The 16,724-nt window shown below is 36.4% G+C and overlaps 4 protein-coding genes across 5 annotated transcripts; all 4 read left to right on the plus strand.

Annotated features, from left to right (window-relative positions):
* The first annotated feature begins 978 nt into the window (after positions 1-978).
* LOC9307997 (nuclear pore complex protein NUP1) lies at positions 979-6,487 on the plus strand. The gene is made up of 8 exons (XM_021020508.1): positions 979-1,438; positions 1,999-2,054; positions 2,675-2,838; positions 3,006-3,213; positions 3,501-3,827; positions 3,907-3,990; positions 4,899-5,528; positions 5,822-6,487. The coding sequence occupies exons 1-8, from the start codon at positions 1,141-1,143 to the stop codon at positions 6,332-6,334; spliced, it is 2,280 nt and encodes a 759-aa protein (XP_020876167.1). The 5' UTR covers positions 979-1,140; the 3' UTR covers positions 6,335-6,487.
* A 258-nt stretch (positions 6,488-6,745) lies between these two features.
* Positions 6,746-10,798, plus strand: LOC9307998. Of its 2 annotated transcripts, none has more exons than XM_002871883.2 (8): positions 6,746-7,002; positions 7,088-7,143; positions 8,898-9,060; positions 9,145-9,233; positions 9,310-9,442; positions 9,533-9,625; positions 9,721-9,823; positions 10,069-10,798. In XM_002871883.2, exons 1-8 carry the CDS (start codon positions 6,826-6,828, stop codon positions 10,467-10,469), a joined length of 1,215 nt encoding a protein of 404 aa, XP_002871929.1. In that variant the 5' UTR covers positions 6,746-6,825; the 3' UTR covers positions 10,470-10,798. The 2 variants fall into 2 exon arrangements, with proteins under 2 accessions (XP_002871929.1, XP_020876168.1); XM_021020509.1 differs by having other exon boundaries at positions 6,874-7,002; positions 9,165-9,233.
* Positions 10,799-11,109: 311 nt separating this feature from the next.
* LOC9307999 (blue copper protein) lies at positions 11,110-12,410 on the plus strand. The gene is made up of 2 exons (XM_002871884.2): positions 11,110-11,536; positions 11,783-12,410. The coding sequence occupies exons 1-2, from the start codon at positions 11,365-11,367 to the stop codon at positions 12,205-12,207; spliced, it is 597 nt and encodes a 198-aa protein (XP_002871930.1). The 5' UTR covers positions 11,110-11,364; the 3' UTR covers positions 12,208-12,410.
* Positions 12,411-13,693: 1,283 nt separating this feature from the next.
* LOC9308000 (floral homeotic protein PISTILLATA) lies at positions 13,694-16,330 on the plus strand. Its single transcript, XM_021020191.1, has 6 exons — positions 13,694-14,257; positions 15,281-15,342; positions 15,463-15,562; positions 15,656-15,685; positions 15,774-15,818; positions 15,959-16,330. The coding sequence occupies exons 1-6, from the start codon at positions 14,003-14,005 to the stop codon at positions 16,091-16,093; spliced, it is 627 nt and encodes a 208-aa protein (XP_020875850.1). The 5' UTR covers positions 13,694-14,002; the 3' UTR covers positions 16,094-16,330.
* Positions 16,331-16,724: the final 394 nt, after the last annotated feature.

Below are 16,724 nucleotides of genomic sequence, written 5' to 3' on the forward strand. Positions count from 1 at the left end.
ATCAAAGAGAAATTTGGTAACATTAAGTCCGTTTGGAGGATTTTTGTGCTCAGACAGATATACAAAGGCAGTTAGCTAGCTGCCCATGAGACATGAAGTTTGTAGACTGTGATCAGTAGAATAAGGTATATAACTTTAGAGAAGCAAATTCATGTAGCTGGCCGCTCGATCTTGCTCGATGTCAGAGTTAAAGGCAGTGGTATATCAAGCTCGGCTCGCAAGAGATGGGTTAGGTGTGCAACAAGAGATTATAATCCATATATTTGACAAAATTTTAATTGAAGTGGACCTACTGAAAAAAAAGTGGACCTATTTTTCAAAACACTCTTTTTAAGATTTAAAAATTCCTTTTTTTCTGTTTAAAATTTAGTTTTCTTTTCATAAGATTTGTGTTAAAATGACAAAATTTCTAGGAAAACTGCAACAATCTTTCCTCGGCCTAGGCAACTTACCATCGCCCCTTTGACGTTAGACGAACGAATTTCCCCATGGTTAAGCAATTCCTAAACAGCCGCGATCACTCTTTCGCGAGGCACAAGTGTGCATTACCTTTCCCATTTTTACAAGTGTGCGATCAAATCACACAAACCTAAGACTAAAATGTGTTTTATATTTTGCTACATTAGAAAAAATGTTAGTAAGCAAAATAAATTTCTGAAAAAGGTGTCCTCACAAAAGAACTCTGGTGTGTCATATTAACACCCTAAAATTTTTAAAACTTATACATAAACTCTAAACCCTAAATTATTAGCTCCCAAATCTAAAGTTCTAAACAAATAGTATATTTCTTTAACCTTCGAGATTTTTTTCTTTTTTTTTTGGTTGGATAATCTTCTAATTATGCTTCCCTCAATCTCAACTAGAAGATAACTTTTTTCTTAAAATCCTTCTTCTTTTAACTAATTTCTTGATTTCCTGAAACATATACAAGATACTAGAAAAATGTCAAAAAAGCACACACACATGAACACAGCAACCCTTTTTTTTTTTTTTCATCGAACACAACAACCCCTTTGACTTAAAAATAGCGCAAATTACACTTACGTTCTCGGGATAAAATCCGAGAACTCAAAAAGGTTCGTTCTATAAGAGAGAGTGTGGTAAAAAATTGAGAAACGAACACTGAAACAAAGAGAGCTCATGGCCACTGAAGGAGAAGCGACGTTCTCCGCGGCCGCGACCGCGACGGCGACGTCGAGCTATCCGACGGGAGGTGTTGGTGGCAAATTGAAGCGGCAATCCGCGAGGAGGCATGCGGCGACGCCGTATTCTCGACCACCACAGAACCAGTTACAACGGAGGCCGTGGATCTCGAGAATCGTCGATCCTGCTTATCGGATTATTTCCGGCGGCGCTACGAGAATACTTCCATATTTCTTCTCTAAAGCCACCTCCCCTCCTGCTCTTACTGCTCCAGAGGATCAAGATCAACATCAAGGTTTTTGGTCTATACTTGCTCTTTCTAGCCTCGTATTAAGGCTTCTCTTCCTGGAATTTTTCTGCAGCTTTGGGGATTTATTATATGAACTGATCTCTATGGTGGTATATCTGTTCTCTGCTTAGGAGTATTTGTTGAAATTGTTTCGATGCTGTAAATTAGAAGTGACAATCGCCAGGATAGAAGAGGGGTCTTTTGGTTTTGATTTAAGTGGAATTTTATAGAAGTTAAGGCTTTTCTGGTTACGGTTTGTTCATGACTTGTAATGGTCAAGTTAGACGATTTTGTCACCCTGTGTGGTCTTAGTCTTAGCCTCTGTTAGTGTTTTTTTGTTGCGAGACTACTTTGATACTGACTAAATGTATTCTCTGTTGTTACTAAATAGCTCTTAGTATCCACTGAGTGATGGATGTAATACTTGTTTGCTCAAAAAAGTAGCTTTTGTAAAAGATATAGAGTTGTTATCTCGTCTTTTGGGATGTATTTACAATTTAGTGTTATAGGCTAATATATTTCGTTCGAGCTGTCATGGTTTAACATTTGGCCTCTCTTTCTACTAGGTGAGTTGCAGAATGGTCCACTAGACAATGATACCAGTGTAACCCCAAGTTTAAATGTAAGCGTCTTTCAATTTCTCCTCTCTCTTTTCTTAAACTCAATTGGGAACTTACTGCTTTAGCTAAGATGATTTCTTTTGACCTTGCTAACGTGTTTTTTTTTGGGGTCTTTGTCATGTGCTATTTTATCAACCACTTGTGAAATTAGGGCTAACATATATAAGCATTATTTATCTTACTGAAGTTGTATTCAGATGAGTTTTTGTTATCTTTGACACTTTGCTGTTAGGGATCTTTTATAATTTATTTTTGTTAATTTCTCAACTGATATTACATTGATATCAAATTGTGCGAGGTATTGTATGATGCGACAGTGCTTTTGTCTTACCGGCCTGATTTATATTGCAGCTGATTTAATACTATAAAGAATGTGTTACCAAAGAAAACAGTCATGCAATTTTCTTCTCTGAGATTCTGGTAACATAAATGTATAACCTAAGACAGATGTAATCTTACTGTTCCTTACTTTTGAGTTGAATCTTTCTCTTGATTCCAAGTAAATAACACAATTTGATTCCGTCCTGCTATTCATACTCTCGTTATTTAATGCCTGCTTTTGTGATTTGCTATGATGGCATACATCATTTTCTATCTTTAAGTGATTTGATAAACTTTTCAGAAACCGGAGTCAGCATCAATTGAAGTGGGAGGTCCTAGTGGTACAGCAAACGTGAACGAAGGCAATTTCAGTATCAGTGCACAGGGAAGAGGGAAAGCAGCTTTAAATGACGCCGTTGCAATCTCGGAGCTTGAAAGGCTAATGGAAGGAAAAACATTTTCACAGTATGTTCTTTATGTTAATACTTGATTTTCTTGTTGCTTACAGTCACGTCTCGGCCAGTATTATCTTATTGACTAGCTGCTTATTTTTCCTGGCCGTTCTGTTATTTTTTCTTGACAGTTCTGATTATATACCATTTTTACACTGACATCTTTTAATTTCTATCCAGGGCTGAAACTGATCGTCTCATAGAGATACTAAGTTCAAGGGCTATTGATCTACCTGATGTCAAGAGAGACGAGAGAAATTCGGAGATTCCTTTGAGAGAGGGAGCCAAAAAAAATATGAGTTTGTATGATAAGACAAGAGATCCCATTGGTGTCAAGGATTCTAATAGTGAACTATGGGCTACACCAGCCCCACTTGCCAAGTCAATAGTGAGTTGTTTACTATCCAGCCTATTTTTGTTCTGATGAAACTAGCATTAACATGAATTGCTTAGGCTATTCCAGTTGCCATAAAATTCTAAAAGTCTAGTTTGCAGTCTATAGGAGTAATTTGAGGTTGGTCTGTTTGTGAAAACTTATGAAGAAATATGTAAACAAGAAGAACTATGTAACTACACATATTTGCTTCATCAAAGAGTTGATAATTATTTCTTCACTGGTCCTTGTTTCCTTAACTCTTTTATTTACTCACTTTTTCGTATTAACTTTTTTCATAGATTTTTGACGGAGACAAACAGATACAAGATGAAGTTGGTCTTTCACCGGCAGAACTTGCTAAGGCATATATGGGAGGTCAGACATCATCAACTAGTTCCCAAGGTTTTGTAGCAAGAAATGAAAAGGATAGTTTAGATAGGAGTATGCTTGTAGGAAAATCATCACTTGCATCACCATCAAGCAAGCCTTCTGCTTGTTGGCCTGGTATCAAGTCAAGTGAGCAATCTGGTTTTGCAACTCCTCAAAGCCGAAGAGAAAGCTATGGGCTTCAAAATTTTCCAAGGACCCCATATTCTAGAACCATCCTTTCAAATTCTAAGTCAAAGGTGTGTGGAGTTTTTTCTTATTACTTTTTACTAAATATCTTTGGTATATTTGAGCTGTTCCTTTTTTTTTTTGGCTTAGTTGATGCAATTGCAGAACGATAGTAGCAAGCGCCTAAGCAACCTCCAGTCTCCCTCTCAAAGTGTGGAGACAAGATATGGCCAGGTAAACTCTCTCAGTGGGCTCTATAATTCTGATTACCAGTAAGAGTTATCTCATAAAAGTGAGCTAACTATTTATTTTTGTAAACTTTTAAGACAATATTAAAGAATGTATTGTATTCTTCCCGGACATATTGACTTCCAAACTCCTTAAATAGAGGTTTTGGATGGCTTCTTTCTAACATGTCGTTCTTAATGCTGATGCTTGATGATGGGCTATTTTCAACTGTCCTGGAGCTTATATTATGGGACTTCAGAGGGATTATAAATCTACAGTACTAAACATTCCTACTTTCTAGAGTATATATATCTAATGTTATCTATCAACTTGCAAGCGCTAACCCCTCTTGACTTTCATCAGAGATAGGCAGACAATTTATCAACTAGAAGAATCATATAGTTCTTGCTTCAAATAGGTCCTCTGTGAAAATGAACTAATGAATTTAGGTCCTCCTTTACCTCTTGAAATGGTGTTAGGGAATCTACCTAAGATGAGATCTTAAGCAAAGGGACTGTAACAGTCAGTTAATTGTTTAAAAGTACTGTTCTTGCCACTAGATTGATGGAAATTGTTTTCTATTGGCTTAACCAGTGTTTGACTGATTATATAATGTATACTTAAAAAGAATGTGAATGAAACGGTGGTTGATGTGATTTAGGCAACAGAAGAATAGACGAGTATACAGTTATGCGGATGACTTAATTTTGGACACCTTTGCCTTGACTTTTCTGGAGTTATTTTCGTCTATGCATTCATAATGTCGATCCTCTAGGTCTTGTTACCTTTTGTAAAACTAGGTTCTAAATTAGAGTCATCACTATACTGCCTTTTGAATCTTTCCTGGGTTCCTTCTATCTGCTAATTCCTATTTCCTCAGTTGAAACCTGATAACCATTTTATAATGTGCACAGCTTAGCAAGGGAAGGGATGGTGGACTCTTTGGACCCAGTAGAAGATCTCGTCAGAGCGCCACGCCGACCATGGTGTCTCCTTATTCACGACCTTCCCGTGGTATATCTCGTTTTGAAAATTCTGCTATTATGAAGAGCTCTGAAGCAGGGGAATCGAGTTACCTATCTAGGTCCCAGACAACAACTTACGGTAAGCATAAAGAGTCAGAAGTTGGTACCCCGATTGTGCCTACACATTCTAGTCAGATTGCTAGGACAATATTGGATCACCTTGAACGGACACAATCCCAATCCACCCCGAAAAATAAATCTTCTGAGTTAAAGCTTGCCACTTCCTGGAGATATCCACAGTCTTCGAAAACCGTTGAACAAAGCAGCTCGGACGTCAACAATGTGAAAAAGGATGGCTCAGCTAAATTGAATGAAGATATCCAGAACATTTTCTCTCAGAATCTGTCGTCCTCTGTGCTTAAACAACCCGCAACTACCACTGGTGACACTCAAAATGGAATGAACAAGACCGCTTCAGCGTCAAATGGAATATTCCGTGGAACACAAACAGCCAGTCCCGCACTCCAATATGAGTTAGGGAAGCCTAAGGGTTCTCTTTCCAGAAGCACACATGATGAGGTATTTTGAGCACTTTGTCGTTTTTTTCTTAATGCATCTTGCATCATGTTTTGGCTTTGAGTGCGGGGAACCTTAATATACCCTGTAACATAGGAAGTAAACAAGTTTAATGAGTTTTTGATTCTTTTGTGACTTTAGAACAACCTAGATCTCTCCGGAAACTGGAGAAACTTCTAACAGTTGGTAACATTTGTGGATATATATATATATATATATATATATATATATATATATATATATATATATATTTGTTGACCGTTTGAATTTTGATCTTGTGGAAAATTGAATTGCAGGTGGTTACTTCTTCTCGGGACTCTGCAAAAGCTGTTCCCTATTCTTTTGGAGGCGAAACTGCAAATCTCTCCAAACCACCATCTCACTCACTGGGAAATAACAAACCGGTACTTCCATCGATCTCAGTAGCCAAGCCCTTCCAAAAATGGGCAGTCCCTTCAGGCTCAAACGCTGGCTTCACATTCCCGGTCTCGTCATCTGATGGAGCAACATCATCAGAGCCCACAACTCCATCCATCATGCCCTTCACAGCAAGCCCAGCAGCAAGTGGTGGTGGTGTTGCCATTACAAATCATCACGAAGCTAGAAAAGATGACGAGATTCCTCAATTTAGTTTCGACGGCAACAGAGGAGGAGATAAGTCACCCCTGGTGTTTGCGTTTCCCTCAATGAGCGAAGAGGTGGTCAATGAGGATGATGATGCGAGGTTAAATATCAAATACACATTTGGGTCAGAAAATCCGGAGAGAATATCGTTCAGCTCAGCAGGAAGTGATGGTGTTTGCTGTTAAAGACAAGGACAACGGTCTCTGTCTCTTGCATGTTTTCCAATATAATTTTTTTTGTTGTCTCGAATTGTTTTACTTTTTTACTTTGGGAGTGGAATTTTGTGCCTAGATCATTGGTTTTGATTTCTCTATTCATTTGAGATGATTGATTTCTTTTTTGAGTCTGTTTTTTATAAAAATAAAAAGTTAATCGAGATTTTTTTTATAGATTTCGTTGTTGTCGAAAATGTCATTTGATTCCCTTATAATAATACGAACTTTTTTAAGTTTTGGTAAATTACTCTCGTATCCTCCATGTTGGAAGAATTTAGCACAGTTGTTGTTGGTTGGTTCGAATTAGAGCGTAAAACATATGCCACGTTGTACAGTCCCCGGCTCCCCGCGTAAGTTAAAGCTTCTCTTATTTTTACAGACGAACACTCGTGTGTGTGTGGTGGGTGTTCCTGATCTGATCTTCGTTGATAGTAATTGTTTCCAGGGTTTGTTGACTCCTCATGTGCTCGATTCCTGCTAGGTTTCAGGTTTTGCAGCCACAATGGTTGAGAAAGAAGAACACCCGATTTCAGTTTCTTCTCAATCCCAACTCAAAATTCGTCTTTTTTCCTCGCGCGATTTCTTCTTCTTCCGACAACAAGGACGATGGTTCAGTTTCATCTTCCAGACAAAACATCGTATTACTTTCTCTATCTCTTACCAATTATCCACTCTCTGTACTCACATTGATGGAATTTCACTTTTGCCCCTGCTTTGAAACAGCGACAGATTGGTTATGATCCCTCAGAGGAACTCTTTGGTGTTGATTTCAAGCCCAGGTCAGACATTTCCAAACCTCTTTATAGTGAATTCACGATCAATTTCATGAAACAGCTCTAAACTCAAAAGAACTATGAGGCTTCTCAATGAAAACAATCACGATTTTTCTCATTCTTTTTAAAGCAAGAGTATAATAATTTTGGCATCTGCCTGCAACCCATTTGTCTGCTTTGAGCTAAGATCCTGTGAAAGCATTCAAAGTGAAACCAATTTGATTCCGAGGGATCAAGATCAATCAATAAACCTCCAAAGCTCTCTCTAGCCTGGATGAGTCTCTTAAATGAGACACCAATCCTTGTTTTTCCTAAAACGTAAAAGCCAAACATGAATACATAATGAATCTTGAAAATAGACAAGTGGAAGTCCTGAACAATTTCATAAAAATTCAAGAAATAGAAATCCTAAATTAAGTAAGAATTACATAACATTCTCAAGTCTCCTAAAAACTAAAGTCTTGTCCTCAAGGCTGGACTCCAGTGGTCTTCTTACATAGCACGTTTCTCTCCATCGATGATTGCCTTATCCTCAGAAGTCATCTAAAAGGGAGTACGGTGAAGGCAGCGACAACAGAGGCCTTCGGTTTTCATGTCGAGAGATTCTTGGTGCGAATATTCGCGTCTACCCTTTGCTTGGTTGTTAAAATTCAACTCTCTCTCGATTGCTTTTGCGGTGCGTATAGCAATTTCCGGTCCTTCAGCATCGTTTGGCCGAAACTTCACACGGATTTCTTCTTTAAGTCCATTAAGAAACATGCCTTGTAGTAGTTGGTCCTTATCGATTTGAGCCGCCCGAGCACGGAATTCATTCGCGTACTCGTCTACGGATCCTGTTTGTCGAAGTGATGCCAATTGTTCACCAGGAGAGGCTGTAGTATCTCCTCCTCCAAATTCTTCTATAAGCTCAGTTTTTAGTTGAGACCATGTTAAAGTCGGGTTCTCTCGTCGTAGACATTGTAACCAGTGTAGCGCATCACCTTCCATACTCATGAATGCAATGTCTACCTTCCGAAACTCTGGAGTGAGTTGCAAAGTAAAGTACTGTTCAACGATTTCTAGCCACTTGAAGAGATCGTCTCCATCAAAACTTGGCATCTCTATGTTCCCCTGTAGGACTGTTGCAGTCTTGCAGATTGTTGTTTAGGATGGGACAATTGTGAAGCCGAAACCATCCCTGTTAACTCCAAAATAGCATTCTGGATCTTTTTCTGTCTCTTATGAAACCCAATCAATTCCTCACGGAAGATCTCTTGGTTCCTTTCTATCGCGTCCAAACGTGACTCAATCCTACTGGTAATCATTCCTTAGGTTCTTATTTTCAGGTAGTTAAGAATCACGATCATACAAAACCCCCAAAAAAGCTCTCTTTATTGCAAGACTCAAACGTATAAACCTCCAAAGCTCTCTCTCTCTAGCTTGTTTGAGTCTCATAATATAGAGACCCTATCTTATTTATACTAAAACGTAAAAGCAAAGCACTCTAGGAATAGGAAAAAAAGAAGTGGAAACTCTTTCACCAAAAAAAGGAAAAAGAAAGAAAAACTCTTAATAATTTCCTAAAAATAAAAGGAAAATCCTAAAAATTAGAAATACATATTCTGTTAGTTACTCGTTAAGTCGTTGGTATAACTAAATCGTATATTATTATCAATGAAATCATTAGACCAAAAAAAAAGTTACTTGGCCAAGTTGGTAAGATACATGTATCCACAATTTGGCTGAGCTTCAAAATGTGCTTTTGGTGATGGTTTATTCAGGATCATATCTGGTGATTCGCGCGAACCAAGGTCATGGTTTGGTCCTAACGGTCAGTACATTCGAGAGCTTCCATGTCCAACTTGTAGAGGAAGAGGTTATACTTCATGCTCAAATTGCGGAATCGAGAGGTCGCGATTGGACTGCCCTCAATGCAAAGGAAAGGTATTAAAAGTATCAAAATTGACTTCAAACTTTTGAGTAACAAAAGTCTTTCCTTGTTATAGAACTTTGCTTAAATTTGTGTAGGGCATAATGACTTGTCTCAGATGTTTGGGGGATTGTGTCATCTGGGAAGAATCAATCGATGAACGACCTTGGGAGAAAGCTAGATCCAGGTACTGTTATTCAAGAATTGACATCTCAATTCTGCTTATTGTTTAACTAATAAACCTCATTTTTTTTCTGCCACAGTTCTCCATTTAGAGTAAAGGAGGATGATGAGGTTGATAATTTAGAGATTAAGTTCAGTAAAAGGAGGAAATCGAAGCGGATTTACCAGTCACCGACTCCTGAAGTTGGACAAAAGATCAGCCGATCTCTAAAAGTTAGTTTCATTTTAAAATTTAGTTTCATTCATATTAGTACTCTCTCCATGGGAAATTGTTATAGTCAGTCCAAATTATGGTTTTTATAGAGTCTCAATGCCAAAACTGGACTTTTTAGTAAACGAATGAAGATTATACATCGTGATCCTGTGCTTCATGCTCAAAGGGTAGCTGCAATTAAGGTCTGTAATCAACTCCATTTTATTTTATATCCTAAATTAGCATGGAACAACTTTTGTTTTTTTCCTTGAATCTGCTTAGTGTTATTGTGTTCTAGAAAGCTAAAGGAACACCAGCTGCTAGAAAGCATGCATCCGAATCTATGAAAGCTTTCTTCAGTGACCCTGACAACCGTGAACAGAGAAGCCTATCCATGAAAGGTAAATCTCGGTTTCTTGGTAGAAATTCAGAGTTTAGCTCAATTTATTAATCTTTTGTTTCTGGAGCTCCAATAATGTAAGATCAGTGAGATGAATTAGGTTGAGGCTTGTCACTTAAAGTTGAGATATAATGTTGTTTCAGACTGTAGAAATGTAGGTTTCGATTTGATTTCCTTTTGTGGTGACAGTTGTTGTGCAAACTATGAAATGGTGAAAGAATCATTTGTTTTCTCTCATTGGTTCAGGGGTTAAATTTTACTGCAAGAACTGTGGACAGGAAGGCCATAGACGCCATTACTGTCCAGAACTAGGCACTAATGCGGACAGAAGATTTAGATGTCGGGGTTGCGGCGGGAAAGGCCATAACCGAAGAACTTGTCCTAAGTCAAAATCAATGGTCACGAAAGGCATTTCCACCAGGCATCACCAATGTGGAATATGCGGTGAAAGCGGCCACAACAGCAGAACATGCCTGAAGCCGACCGGAGTGAGACCTAGTGGCCCTGGTGGGGATTCCAGTGGAGATGGTGTTGGTAGAAGAAGGTATGCTTGTCGGTTCTGCAATAAAATGGGACATAATGTAAGAACCTGTCCAAGTAAACAAGTTTCAGACAGTGATTCTTGTCTAGAGCAAGAAGGTTCTTGACACTGTTTATTTGGTTAGGCTTGGTTTTGCTCTTGAAGCAGAAATATCCAGTCATTGACAGGTCCCTTTTTTAGGGGATGGATATTTCGGGGATGGATATTTCGGTTTAGAATCGGACCAATGACCAATCACTTGAGTCCCTGATTGGTCTTTTGTGAACTATCCAAACTCGAAACAAAACTGAAGTGAGTTTGACCGCTTTTGGTTTCAGTTTATGACCGCATTCGTTTACGTGTAAGTAAGTGTGTATATTTGTTGGGTTGGTTTTTTTTTGAGTACTGAGTACGACCTGAGTTCGTTGACGATGGAGCCTAGAAAGTTCTAAACAATTATCGACTTATCCATAAACAAACACTATAAATGCTATAAACACCTAATATTTCATCCATATCCACTGACTTTTAACACTTTGTTTCTTTCTAACATTAGTAATAATTTAGTATCCTACTATTCTTCGATGCCTTAATATCGGTCGGTTATAATTAGGTAGTTATATTTAGTCTGAACACGAAAATCAAAAACCAAAAAGTAAATTTAGTCACGTTTTTTCTTTACTTGATCTAAATATACGAATGGACAATGTTTTTACGCGCTAAAAATAACAATTATGGACAAAAAAAAACTTAGCAGACAAAATTGACCACAAGTGATAATATCCTAATGTGGATTTGTTCAACGACACAACACGTAACGCGTCTTTCCGTACCTTGCGTATTACCCCTTGAGAGCCTCTCTTTAATTGTCCTATAAATATGTGTCTCTCTTGCAAGACTTTTGAAACCACAACAAACACATAAATCGTAAGGGTCATTTACTATCTTTTAAGAGACGACATATATAGTTCTCGACCAAGAAAAGAAAAGGGGGTGACCTGAGTGCTTCAACACATAACAATATGGCCGGAGTTTTCAAAACGGTTACCTTTATGGTTTTGGTTTTCGCTGCAGTTGTTGTCTTCGCGGAGGACTATGATGTTGGTGATGATACCGAATGGACGAGACCTATGGACCCCGAGTTCTATACTACTTGGGCTACCGGTAAAACTTTCCGTGTAGGCGACGAGCTCGGTGAGTTTTCTATGTCTTTGTTTTATAACAGTAGTCGATATTATGGGATCGTTCATGGATCATGCATGTAGATGTTGTTCTGTCTTTGTTTCTATATTTGTTGAACATATTCGACGTAAAAAAAGGATTAATAGAGTTTCCACCGACTGATGTATTTAGTTCACATGTATATAAATCACATATATATCATGCGAAATCAAACGTTATCTAATGATATTTATACCTTTTTCGATATTCTTCTTACAGAATTTGATTTCGCTGCTGGGAGGCATGATGTGGCAGTTGTAACACAAGATGCATTTGAAAACTGCGAGAAAGAGAAACCCATCAGCCATATGACGGTTCCTCCAGTCAAAATTATGCTAAACACCACTGGACCACAATACTTTATCTGCACCGTCGGTGACCATTGCCGTTTTGGTCAAAAACTCTCCATCAATGTAGTTGGTGCTGGTGCAAGTGGAGGTGCTACTCCAGGTGCTGGTGGTGGTGCTACCCCAGCACCTGGGTCAACCCCAAGTGCTGGAGGAACCACTCCCCCCACTGCGGGCGGGACCACAACACCTTCAGGCTCTAACGGAACCACTACTCCAGCTGGAAATGCCGCTTCCTCATTAGGTGGTGCTACTTTTCTGGTCGCTTTTGTTTCTGCTGTTGTTGCTCTCTTTTGAGTCACACTCGAAACTTAGTTAATCAATATGTGTTTGTTTTACCTTACTCTCCTTATTTCTATAGTCATGTATATGACTCTTTGTGAAAATAAGGACTTGTTTTCAAGTCATTATAAACGTCTTATACTTGTGATTAGTATGAGTTTCGATATATGAGTATTCGGTTGCAAAAGAAATAGTGGTATTCAACATCATTCAGATTACTACTATATATTACCATATTTCGTGGACAACTTTCATCTTCTTGATCCAGTTTATCACCTGAATTCACAATTTATTTGTTGAGATTTTTAATATATGGCTTTATAGTTAATATTCGAGAAAAGGCCAAAAAATATGTCCGTACTAAGTACAACATGAGACCACAAACGTCCACAATAATTTGACACGTGTATGATTGACGTGAATCAAGAAAACCATAAACTTGTTTTTGTTTTCAACAACCAATGACATTTTCCCCATAATAGTATAAGCATGATCCAATGGTTATACGAAAGTCTTTGGTAACTACACTGCTCCTCTTTTCTTTCTTAACAATCTGGATTTAACTTTATTTCATTTACTTCTTTTGTCAATGTGATATCTTGAACTTTCAATAATTTAATATGTTTGATTTTTATAGTGTAGCTACGATATTCGATAAGACCTATATATGACATAGAGTTCTTGAAATAGCAAGTCTTGGCTTTACCAAAGTAAGAACCTGTAAAAGAATAAAATGGTTATAAAATTTAGAGAGATATTTGGTTTTAAATCTACAAAGTTGTAAAACTCGAGGTTTTCATTTGGTTTTAGGGTTAATTTTCTAGATAGATAAAATGGGAAATATTTGTCTACAAATGAAAATCTTTATTTTATATTTTGTTTTCTGAAACTCCAAAAAATTCAAAGTGTATTGTTTCCATCTTTTGTTTTTACTCACAATTTATTTTTATTATTTACAAAATTATTATCAAATGTCACAATGTACTGTAACCAATCGTTGATAATTGTTAAAGTCTAGAAATTAACGTAATATAATAAGATAGTGTAAAAAAAAAAAAATAAAAAAAAAAAAAATAAAAAAAAATAAAAAAAAAAAAAAAAAAAAAAATAAGATAGTGTCTCAAACTAATTAATTGATGGTGTCATTGGATAAGAAAATTATGGTGTTATCGTGTTAGAACTCTTAAATCTCAAATCTATTTATACAACATACACGAGTAAGATAAAGTTTGATCACATTTCATATGAAAATTTGATCTTTCTAGATACATTTTTTTCTTTTTCAAAGTAGTCTCAATCTACAGTTCATTGAAGAAAACATAGTACGGAAGAGACCAGAGGTTAATTAAACGACACTTTAACCTATCAAGAGAGAGACTGAAATGATCAAATCAAATGAAAGCAAACAAACATCAATCACATGCAAAGAGTGTTCATTAAGCAAAATAACTAAGTTTGTTTTAACTTTATTTTATTACGTTATACTTCAAGTTTTTATCTTTTTGGTAGTGTTAAAAAAAAGGGGAGAAAATAGAGTTGGCTATGACTATATATGTGTAATAAGAGAAGCAAAAGCAAGCCTTCCATGACTGTGCCATCAAGAAAGTAGCTTTGTTTTCAATCCCAAACTGTCAAAGTCTCTCTTCACCTCAAGATTAATCCCAAACATTTTTCTCTCTCTCTCTCATCAATGTTGCTTTAAAACCAATGCTCCTCTTCATGTTCTTCATATAAACCACATATCCTCTCCTCCACATCTTAACGATTTCATAGCAAACCCTAGATTTGAGAAAGAGATAGAGAGAGAAAGATGGGTAGAGGGAAGATCGAGATAAAGAGGATAGAGAACGCAAACAACAGAGTGGTGACGTTCTCGAAAAGGAGGAATGGGTTGGTGAAGAAGGCTAAAGAGATCACAGTTCTTTGTGATGCAAAAGTTGCTCTCATAATCTTTGCAAGTAATGGTAAGATGGTTGATTATTGTTGTCCTTCCATGGATCTTGGTGCTATGTTGGACCAATACCAGAAGTTATCTGGCAAGAAACTATGGGATGCTAAGCATGAGGTACTCTCTCGTTTTCTCCCTCTTTTTTTTTATATAATCTAAAGTTTCTTTGTCTCAAAAATATTCCATGGCCAAAATCATGAAATAAGTATTCAATTTCTTTGCCAAAAACATGTCAACAGACCCTTGAATCTTTAACCCTAGATGCAGATCTACTATAGTGTTTTGTCTCAAAAACAAATATTCTTAGCTAGATATATCGTGAAATGGGTAATTTAATTTTCTTTTCCTAAAACATGTCAAAGAGAAAAACCTCGAACCCTAGATGCAGATCTACAAAAGGTTTCTTTGTGTATGTAGCCTTACAAGCGTCTTTATTGATTTTCTTGTACTCAACAAGACATGGAGCCACAAAACATGGAAGTTATTCTTTTCTTTTGTTCGTGCTTCATTTGTAAGATCTTCTATATGTTCTAGAGTAAATCTAAACATGTATTCACCAACTGTGTTTTTGAAACCATCAAGACAAAATCTCAAGAGATTTAGATCCATAGGTTATGGGATTATTGAGAGAAAAATCTGGGATGTGATATTAATTAATGAGAATGTCTGAACAGTATACTGATTTTACATTTGTGGCTTTCAAAACTAATTGAAAACTTGAAAAATACTTTTGAGTATCGTTTTTAAATTAAATTTGAATGCAAATATTGTAATTTGTATGTATTATTAATTAGCTCTGACAATTATAGGTTTAATTCTCACAATTGAGATATATCTTTATAGAGTAATAAGCATACAGAGGCTTTTATACCATTTAAGTCACTGCCTAGTAGTATTTGTGCATGTATATATGTGTATACTTTTACATATATGAATATCATCAAGATATATAGATATGTGTGTATGTGTAATATGTTCTGAATGAAACATGAACATACAGAGACTTGTCATGGATTGTTTCTTTGTATATATTTATGTTTAGTTTGTATTGAATAAGTAGTTTTTTTGTTTGATCTAAATTCTTAAAATTAAACCATTATAGCTCATCTAATACATATGCTGAAAAATATTGGTTTCCAGAACCTCAGCAATGAGATTGATAGAATCAAGAAAGAAAATGATAGCTTACAACTGGAGCTCAGGTCATCATTCTTCACCCTTCATTGCCATATCTTTCCACATGTATATATATAAAACATTTGATTAAAATAATGTTAAAAAATCAGCATAAATTTAGAAATTCATGGGAATTGTGAATACAGGCACTTGAAGGGGGAAGATATACAGTCTCTCAACTTGAAAAACCTGATGGCTGTCGAGCACGCCATTGAACACGGCCTCGACAAAGTCCGAGACCACCAGGTATGTATACATTTCTACATACATTCATACATATGTATATACAAATACATTCATACATTTAACTTCTTATTTAATTTGGTCTGCTTGATACAGATGGAGTTGCTCAACTCAAAGAGGAGAAATGTGAGCATATAACTAATCTTATAGTACTCTACTACTAGCTTTCGGATTGAAATATTTATTAATGGTTGCATCATTTTTGTTTTAACAGGACAAGATGATTATGGAGGAGCATCGGCAACTCACTTTCCAGCTGGTATATATATATTAAATTATTAATAATCTTCATACATTTATAAATATACATCAATACAAGCCTTTTGCTTATGATTTGGTTTGAAACTATTAGTATGTTTGTGTTTTGAGATATATGGATATATGGTTTGGAATATGCAGCAACAACAGGATATGGCTATAGCAAGCAACGCAAGAGGAATGATGATGAGAGATCATGATGGGCAATTTGGATATAGAGTGCAGCCGATTCAGCCAAATCTTCAGGAAAAGATCATGTCTTTGGTCATCGATTGATCATGGAGATCTAGAATCTCATCCTCAACTCCTATCTATATCGTGGTATTTAGTTTGTCTTATGAATCTGCATGTCTTAATCTCGAGCTACATGTATACTCTCTATCCGACTTTTACTTAAGCTATATGTGTGTTGTTTGTTTGCTTTTGACCTATGTATTGGTTGTGTTGTGTGTTTAAACGTTTGGAACTATTTGCATGTGTGTGAAATGAAACTAATTATTCTGTGTTAAGCTATATGTGAATTTTAAGAAACTTTTTTAGTTTTAATAAGTTATAATTGTTCTCTAAATACTTTGGAGTAAAATAAAAAGGTAAAGGTAAGAATGTTATTGATGTCTTCATTGATACATAGACGTTATGGTCCTAAAAATTGTGATTGCACTTTATATCTTTCCCCTTCAAATGCTTGTATTCACAATGTAAAAAACAAACTAAAATCTAAAAAATGCAAAAATCGGCCTGGACCGCTCGTCTTTCAAGGCTAAAGAGAATGGTGTTTAATGTTTATGTAGGTTATTGGGTTCTGTCTGACTAATATTAAACGATATATGGGCCATCATCCATTGTTGACCCATAAATCCTTTTAGTTAAAAATTAAAATAAAGAGAAACTCCATCGGCTAGGATTC

The sequence above is a fragment of the Arabidopsis lyrata genome (genome assembly GCF_000004255.2).
Source record: "Arabidopsis lyrata subsp. lyrata unplaced genomic scaffold ARALYscaffold_6, whole genome shotgun sequence".
NCBI classification, from domain to species: Eukaryota; Viridiplantae; Streptophyta; class Magnoliopsida; order Brassicales; family Brassicaceae; genus Arabidopsis; species Arabidopsis lyrata.